General features: G+C 40.0%; 1 protein-coding gene across 1 annotated transcript; it reads left to right on the forward strand.

Annotated features, from left to right (window-relative positions):
• The first annotated feature begins 5 nt into the window (after positions 1-5).
• On the forward strand, positions 6-8,353 carry LOC148422889 (uncharacterized). The gene is made up of 18 exons (XM_088418080.1): positions 6-649; positions 1,175-1,289; positions 1,358-1,532; positions 2,488-2,599; positions 2,921-3,027; positions 3,314-3,440; positions 3,524-3,644; positions 4,041-4,126; positions 4,220-4,347; positions 5,232-5,291; positions 5,450-5,513; positions 5,598-5,692; positions 5,753-5,881; positions 6,714-6,828; positions 6,902-7,039; positions 7,119-7,285; positions 7,462-7,544; positions 7,620-8,353. The coding sequence occupies exons 1-18, from the start codon at positions 556-558 to the stop codon at positions 7,813-7,815; spliced, it is 2,112 nt and encodes a 703-aa protein (XP_088274206.1). The 5' UTR covers positions 6-555; the 3' UTR covers positions 7,816-8,353.
• The last annotated feature ends 10 nt before the right edge of the window (positions 8,354-8,363 follow it).

An 8,363-nucleotide genomic window follows, 5' to 3' on the forward strand; every position in this document is an offset into this window, starting at 1 on the left:
TTTGTTTCTAACCATCACCGTTCTTTAATAATTTGCAGAAAATGGGTTAGTTTCACCAAAAACACTCGTTTCTGACCCAAAAGTGAAAAAAAAAGAGATTTTTTGAAATTTGACTTTGACTTATACTTTCTGACACCTGAGAATACAAAACAACAGAAACATTACAGAGATTTGGATTTTCAAATGATTTATTTTACAGATGAACAACCACGACTTGAGGTGTTTTGTAGCAAGAAAAATAATACTTTTACATACATTTGTTTTATCCAGATATTACACTATGACCCAAAAGACTTTTTTTTTTTTTGGAGGACTCGTCACCTAGCGGTTTTCTGTTATTGATGCTGTGTGGCCATGTAAACACTGTCTGAGGTTAAAGTTCAACTTTCTGGGCAAAGTTTCCAAAAAAATTTTGTCGCGGCGGAAGAGGTAAGCTCCAATTTCTTACTCCAATTTATACTCATTGAACATCTTTGGACTAATGTGGTCAATATCGATCCGGTGTATTTGAAACTGTAATGTAAAGTACAGTAATAGAAAAGTTAAGTTCTCTTCATGTTGTCAAGGTGTTCCCACAAAAAAATACACAGAATGTTCAAGCGAGTCTCCACACTGTTCATTAGAAGAGGACTTTCAACATTTCAAAATGGTAAGTATGGCTTTTTTTTTTGGTCTATCTAGATATTATACAGTATACTTTGCATATTTTGGCATGTTAAATGAATTTAAATAAATTAATTGCATTTGTAGTATCCTAAAGCATACTTTATAGCAGTTACAGAAGATATGCAGATGGTGTGACTTGGTCTGTTTTTTTCTGGGCCAACTGCAGGAAAGTTTTGTCACTAATGACAATTTGCATCCAATAAAACTTAACAAAATAAAGGCATACAATGCAAAGGAGTCAGTATGAACACAATTTATCAATAAGTTGCTGAATGTTCCAGTTAATTTGCTCTTAATTTGAAAATAAGACTTAAACTACTTGCAGAATTCCTGTTAATATCTCCCATACCCCTGAAGAGCTTTCATGTACAGCCATTTAAAAACCACTGCACTACATTTGGACTAATATGAGTTTTAGATTACTGTAGTTCTATTTACTGTAGCTCTACTTTGTCATAAAATAAGCTTGCTCCAGCTTACCACTGATTACGATGACTCTTTTTTTTAGACAGCGTCTTCCAAATTCACCCATCGGTATCACAGGCGCTGGCAGAAAACCGCCCGGTGGTGGCGCTAGAGAGCACCATCATCACTCACGGCATGCCCTACCCTCACAATCTCAGGTATATGACATGATTGTGTTTCAATTGCGTGTGATGATGAGCCTTACCATGAGTAAGTGGATCAACAGCACAGCGGGAGAGGTGGAGGCCATCGTGAGGGCCCAAGATGCCACTCCCGCCACTGTCGGGGTGATTGGGGGCAAAGTTCACGTCGGTTTGTCTGCGGAGGAGCTGGACTTCCTGGCCCGCTGTGAGGGATCCGTCAAGGTGTCCCGACGTGATCTGCCATATGTGCTTAGCCAAGTGAGGCGCCAACACTCACAATGAAGTATATACATTCAAGATATGTCTGCAGAGGTCACGAAAAGGTCATTTTGTTAGACAGCAGCCTTTTCAAAAGGTGGACCAATGAATTTCACATTTTTTTCTTTAAAATTTTGGTGATGCAACCAACAAGACACTTTTTGGACGTATTTGGAATTGAAAAAACAGGAGAAGATCATAAAACGTCAAAACCATGTTTCTAGCGTGTACTCATGAACCCGTGTTACATAAGCAAACACAATTTATTCAGACAAAAGTATGGAGGAGAAAGTACATTTTTCAAATGGAGTAAACCTAAAATTAGGGGCTAGGGAAGCTGTATAGCAAAAAACATTAATATTATAAAATATATAAAATAATATCAGCATTAACAGATACTTTACTAATAGTTCGCCATTTTCAGGAGTAGAATTTTAAGATTTGCTTTTTCTATACTTAATTTGATTACTAAATTATTCGTATGTACAACTAATATCTTTAAAAAAAAAGATATTTTTACACTTGCCCTCCACTGAAATTGACATTCCACATGCTCAAGTCTCAGGTGGTGACCAATCGCGGATCAGCTTGTGAATATCACATGACCGAAGCCAGAAAAAAGTTGAACTGCGATTAACAGGCTCGCAAGCCTCGAGCATATGATGTCATATTTAGTGAATATCACATGACCGAAGCCAGAAAAAAGTTGAACTGCGATTAACAGGCTCCCTATCGAGCATATGATGTCATATTAAGTGGCCGGCAAGTGGCAAAAAGTATTTTTGAAGTCTTAGTTGCAGATGATAAATAATTATGCTATCAAATTATTTATAAACAAAATATGAGCTTTTTCCTGCTGATAATGGTAATACAGTACAGATACCTGAACTTTTGTACAATTTATGTCTGTGCATTGCATTGTTTCCCACCAATGAGTGCAAGGAAATGTCCTCAGGGGCTCTCGGGGGGGACGACGGTGTCAGCCACCATGCTAGCGGCGAAGCGAGCCGGCATCTCCGTGTTTGTCACTGGCGGCATCGGAGGAGTGCACAGAGACGGACACAACAGTAAGATGACACTGCTTTTATGAGGACGAAAAAGCTTGTTTTTTCACCATAGCGGCAACTTTTTGTCTCACTTGCATATTTGGTTTTCTTAACGCATTCACTCCCCCGGCCCAGTTAAATTTTTGGCATATAAAGCTGCTCAATGGCAGAAAATGAGTTCATTTGTACTTCAAGTTGCCATTGCAGTGGAAAATGGATCTTCGATGTCAATGCTGCCATTAGCAGCAAATTAAATTCTTTGTTGCACTTCAGTAAAAAAAGATTCCCACCCCAAGTTATTCCCATCATGTTTGCACATTATTGGGTACAGTATTTGTCCAGGTCTGGACATCAGTGCCGATCTAACGGAATTGGGACGGACTCCCATTGCTGTGGTTTCTGCCGGGGTCAAATCTATTCTCGACATCGGACGCACTCTGGAGTTCCTAGTAAGAGCTTTGAGGAGACATAAAGCGGTAATGCTATTTAGAATAAATCCTTGTGCAGTTTGGTGACACCTACTGGTGATCGTGCATCATTAAAGTTGTTTCCTCATTTGAAATTTGCCATTGACTAGTATATCTGTCAATGGAAATGAATAGGTGGAAACGACCAAAATTTACGGTCAAAAAAGACCTCGCTTAATGCTAACATACTCATGAAAAAGTAAAGATAACTGTTTTTAAAATATGGAGATAAAGTAGAAAAATTTCACTTTTTATTTTCCCTCATTAGGAGACACAGGGTGTTTGTGTCGCCACCTATGGAGCGTCAAAGGAATTCCCCGCCTTCTTCTCTGCACGAAGCGGATTCGCCTCGCCCTATCAAGTCTGTGACCCTGACAAAGCCGCGCAACTCATCGGTACGTCAGCCTTTTCAAAATTCACCTCGAGTCATTTCAGAAAATGCGTGAATACTGACAAATTCGTCACTGGCTCCCATAAGAGAGCGCTTTGTCGCTAGGTGTCCACAGTGGCGTGTTGCTCGCTGTGCCCATCCCGCAAAAGCATGCAGCAGCAGGCCAAGAGATAGAGCGAGCAATACACACAGCCGTGGCAGAGGCAAGGTATCAACAGTGAATTTATGAAGAAAATTTGCAAACGAAAAACTGATAGTCTGTTTGATTTCTAGCTTGTCTACCAGAAAATTGCTCCATTGACATTCGTATAAAATTTAACAAAATAAGGGCATGCAATGTTTCTTAGACTCATAATTTGGCAAATGGTTACTTCATGATCCAATTAATTTGCTCTCAATTTGAAAATGAATGTTTGCTTTTCCTATAGCGCAGTGCTTCTCAATTATTTTTCGCAAAGCCACTCCGCACTTGCTGCAATGACTAATTAAGATTATTACCTTATTAAAAAAAAATATGAGTAAATTTTTACCCTTTTTAAGAATAAATAAAGTACCCCCACTATTTGACTATTTGACTAGCTGCTGTATTTTTCTCCTCACTCAGTTCTCGAGGCATCACAGGAAAAGATGTGACGCCGTACATTCTCCAAAGGGTCAACGAGCTGACGCAGGGGAAGTCCCTTCGAGCCAGTATCCTTCCGATTAATCGTGTCTAATTGAACGCATGCGCAGGAAATGCGGTTACCAATTTGATACATTATAGCTCCTTCATTTGGTTAATAGATATTGCGCTTATTCATAACAACGCGAAAGTTGGCAGCCAGATAGCCTGCGCGCTGTCAAAGCGGATGAAGACAAGAATGTCAAGTAGCGTATCACACCCTCATGCTAAGCAGTCTCAATCCAGTGTCGTGAGTGTTATCTTATATTTTTTTCGCTATTTAAAAAGTATCCTTAAAAGTAAAGGTTAAGAGCCTTTTAAGCCATTGATTTTATGCACTAGAATCAAGTTAACGCAAATGCCGCTTATCAGAAGCTAACGCTAATCCGTGCGTACAACAAAACTCAATACAACACTGTTTATCTTTTGGCTTGACTTTAAGATTGTTAAATGTTTCAAATTAATCGCACTTTCGTGCAATGCTTTGACTTAAAAGTGACTTTGGATATTCACCCAGCCTAACAAAATGTGTCTTGGGCAGAAAAACTCTTTTTTTTTTATTTAAACTAAGCCCACTGTTTTGGAGAATGTGCGAAACGGCTTGCTCATAGAAACATTTTCGGAAATAAAAAACAGAGATAAATGTGCTTGAAAGTGGCTTTGGATATTCGCCCAGCCTGGCTAAACTTGTCATGAGCAGAACAACTCAGTTTTTATTCAAATTAGACCCACTGTTATGGAGGAAATATGGAATGGCTTGCTCAGGGGCAAATTTTCAGAAATATAAAGCCAAAATGAACTTGCTTCCTTAAAGTCAAATTTGAAAATCGAACAGGCGTAACTATTAAGATACAAATTGTTGACGGGAAAACGAAGCCTCGTGAAGCAATTTTGATAGTTGTTTTTTTTCACCACTAGAGGACGCGCTTGGTTTAAAAATAATTTCGTGGGAATAATGTATTCCATTTGGCACGTTTTTTAAACCAGCGGTGCAATCTAGAGGAGCGGAAAAAAGTATCAAAACGGCTCACGAGGCTTCATTTTCCCATCGCAAAAACAAATGAAAAATTTCATGTTTTCTTTAGAGTTTAGGAGTCCGTTCCACAGCAACGATGCTATTCTGTTTATCTGCAGGTTGTCATCGGGGGAATAAATGTGGATTTTATTGCAAAAGGGAAAAACAAAACACTTCAGGTATCTACATGTTATGTATCTACAGTATGTTAGCACATATTTTCAAACAATAAAACCAAAAACCTAAAGAAAAAAAATGTAAGCACATGTCAGATACTTTGTGATAACTAAAGAAACTATATTATGATTATCATATTTCGGCTTTTGTTGTCTCTAAGTTCGGACAGACCAATCCAGGAAGCGTTTGTCAATCATACGGCGGCGTGGGCCGAAACATCGCCGGTGCGTTGCTGAGATGTTTATTTGATCATATTTCCACGCGTAATCTTGATTGCCCTCATTTGCGCAGCATGCTTGTTTTTTAAGATTGTTTGAGTCGTCTGGGCCACCGGCCCGTGTTCATCTCGGCCACTGGGAACGATTCTCACAGCGATGCCGTCTTCAACTCCTGCAAACATATGGTAGCAATCAGCCATGGCCGTTTCACTTTGACTGGATCTGACTTTGGGATTTGCCGTCAGGACACAAGCGGCGTGACGAGGTTGGAAGGTCGAAGCACAGCTACTTATTGCGCCGTTATCACTGAAAATGGAGAACTCGGTCTTGGATTGGGCGATATGGACATTCATCAGCAGATAACAAAACAATACGTAAGTTTTTATTGTTGTGCCTTGAAGTTTTTTTTTTTCTCACAATGCTAGCCATTTAAAAAAAAGAAAGAAATGAAAACATCATTTCTTTCATCTTAAATCCTCTACCTCTAGCTTTATACTTTATGTATGCTGATTTTTATGCAAACACAACACTGATTGGCTGCCGTTGTGTTTGGCATAACCTGATAGGCTCCTGTTGTCAGTGGGCGGGACATGAAAATGGAAGATTATGAGAGAAGAAGAAGAATTATAATAATAATCATTTTTATATATGTATCTAATATATATAATTAATTATATTAATAATAATAATGATATGGAGAAAAAGAATAATGACCTTCCAGCTTTTGATAAAGCTAGAGTGTTATACATTCTTTGTGAGCAGCAGCTGGCTTACCACAGAAGCAGCTGAAGTTTTAGCCTACCACATCAATGCAAAGCACTCAGCTGCGACTGCAGCTACAGCTAGCAAAACTCTTTGCCAAACTAAACTCAAGAACACCCCGCATTTCATCAAGTCTACAGGAGGTAGAATGGGCAACGAGTTTTTTGAATGTTAATTTTGAAATATTTGGCAAAACAAAACAGCCAAGAAGTGGTTACGGCTGGAATTTTTAAGAAAATTGATGACTGAATCCACTCTTTTAGTGGTGTGTGTGCTACAACATATCTTACAAAAAACTTCGGTTGAGGGATTTTCTCAGAAATATTTAGGTAAAATGAAAATGAGATTAATCAGTCACTCCTCATTAGGATTCCTTTTGACGGCGTTTTACGTCAACGGTGCTCAATGACTTCATATTGTCTTCTTGTACTGGTCTATTCCGAGGTATCCCAGTTTGAAAAGCAACTTTTGCGCTCCACTTTGGTGTGTCTTGACGGAAACATCCCAACCTCCACCATCCAATACATTTGCTCCATTGCCAAACATCACAACCTCAACGGTACACTTGAAGAAATTCCCAAAATGTGAACTTTAACCTTTTGTTGACACGTTTGCTTGACCTCAACGCGCAGTCTGGTACGAGCCGACGGATTCAGAAAAAGCTTGTAAGCCCTTCCTGTCCGACGCCTGGAAGTCGCTGTCCTACGCGTCACCCAATCTGGCGGAGTTGTGCACCATGACTAAAACGCTTGGCTTCCAAACACCTGAAGGTAAAATCAACAAAACAAACAAACGGAATATGTTTATGTGCAAGTGAGGATGAGCTTTGTCGTTGGGGGGGTGCATCAGTGCTTCCAAACTCCCTGGAGCAAATGCTGAGTCTGGCCATGACTCTCTCACGCCCCCTTCTGGAGCATCTCCACTGCCTGGTGGTGACCCTGGGGAAGAACGGCGTGCTGCTCTGCGGGGAGCACCGCGCCGGCTCCGTCAACTTGAAGCTAAGGAAACAGAAGAAGGCAAGAATTTTATTCATTCAACATTTTTGATCAGCTGAACGGTTTGATGCTGTAAAAAAACATATATATTATAATATTATATAATGAAAATAATATTTCTAGTTCCTGAGTTTATAACGGCCACTAGAGGGCGGTCGTTACTTATAATATCTTGTGAGCTGCTTCTGTATTTGCAGACAAGGAAGCTGTGCGCTGTCCACTACCCAGCACCGAGTGTCTCCGCGCACGAGACGAAGAATGTCTCGGGAGCAGGAGATAGGTGGAAAGCATCTATTTTACAGATTTTTTTCATATTTTAAAAGTAAACAAGGAGTCATCACTTGCTTGTGTGCAGTCTTGCAGGCGCCCTGATAGCCGGCATCCTCCAGGGTCGAGACACGGACGCTTGCGTTCGGATGGGTCTCCTGGCCGCACGCCTGTCCCTTGCGTCTCCGCATCCCATCTCTCCCGCGCTGACGACGCATTCCGTAGAACCCGACTGCGCCGAAAACCACAGCTGGCCCAAACCGACGTTTATGTGGATTGACTGACTGCCCGAATGCCTCTGAATTGGTTAGGGCTGACAGGCCTGACCCCTCCCCCGTGTTCCTATTACTTTCTTCTTAAATTGAAAAGAACTTTACAAAGCATTAAATCACGCTTGCAGATACCAGCAGAAGTCCTGTTAAAACTCACAATACCCCCTGAAGGGCATTCACGTCCCCTCCGGGGTACTCATACCTCTATTTTAGAACTGCTGGTTTAAACTATAATAGCTGAGATATTTTAAAAGTACAAGTAAGTATACACTTTACGCAGTACTTTCATTTTTTTAGTGTTGTCCCGTGAAAAGGTATAATAAAATATATACCAGAAATGTGTTCTCAATTTTGTGAGCTGCTACGTGTATGCAGAAAAGCATTATTCATCCAAATATAATTTTGTGTTGATAATATTATGTATTTAAATATGTTTACAGTTAAACACGGAGGTGAGCAAAGTATATTATGTTTTCTTTGATCTGATCACTAGTAACATAATCAAAAGTTCTGTAACAGTTTTTGTATTAATTTAGCTCCGGGCACAGGAAATGGCCTAA

The sequence above is a fragment of the Hippichthys cyanospilos genome, chromosome 6 (assembly GCF_059441005.1).
Source record: "Hippichthys cyanospilos isolate Australia breed blue-spotted pipefish chromosome 6, RoL_Hcya_1.0, whole genome shotgun sequence".
Lineage (NCBI taxonomy): Eukaryota > Metazoa > Chordata > Actinopteri > Syngnathiformes > Syngnathidae > Hippichthys > Hippichthys cyanospilos.

Bases quoted from the DNA above. Each gene is read 5' to 3' on its own strand.
- LOC148422889 (XM_088418080.1), top strand. From the start codon at position 556: ATGTTGTCAAGGTGTTCCCACAAAAAAATACACAGAATGTTCAAGCGA. The intron at 3,441-3,523 runs GTACGTCAGCCT...GGCTCCCATAAG, and splicing joins CAAAGCCGCGCAACTCATCG to AGAGCGCTTTGTCGCTAGGT. The intron at 6,829-6,901 runs GTACACTTGAAG...CTCAACGCGCAG, and splicing joins CAAACATCACAACCTCAACG to TCTGGTACGAGCCGACGGAT.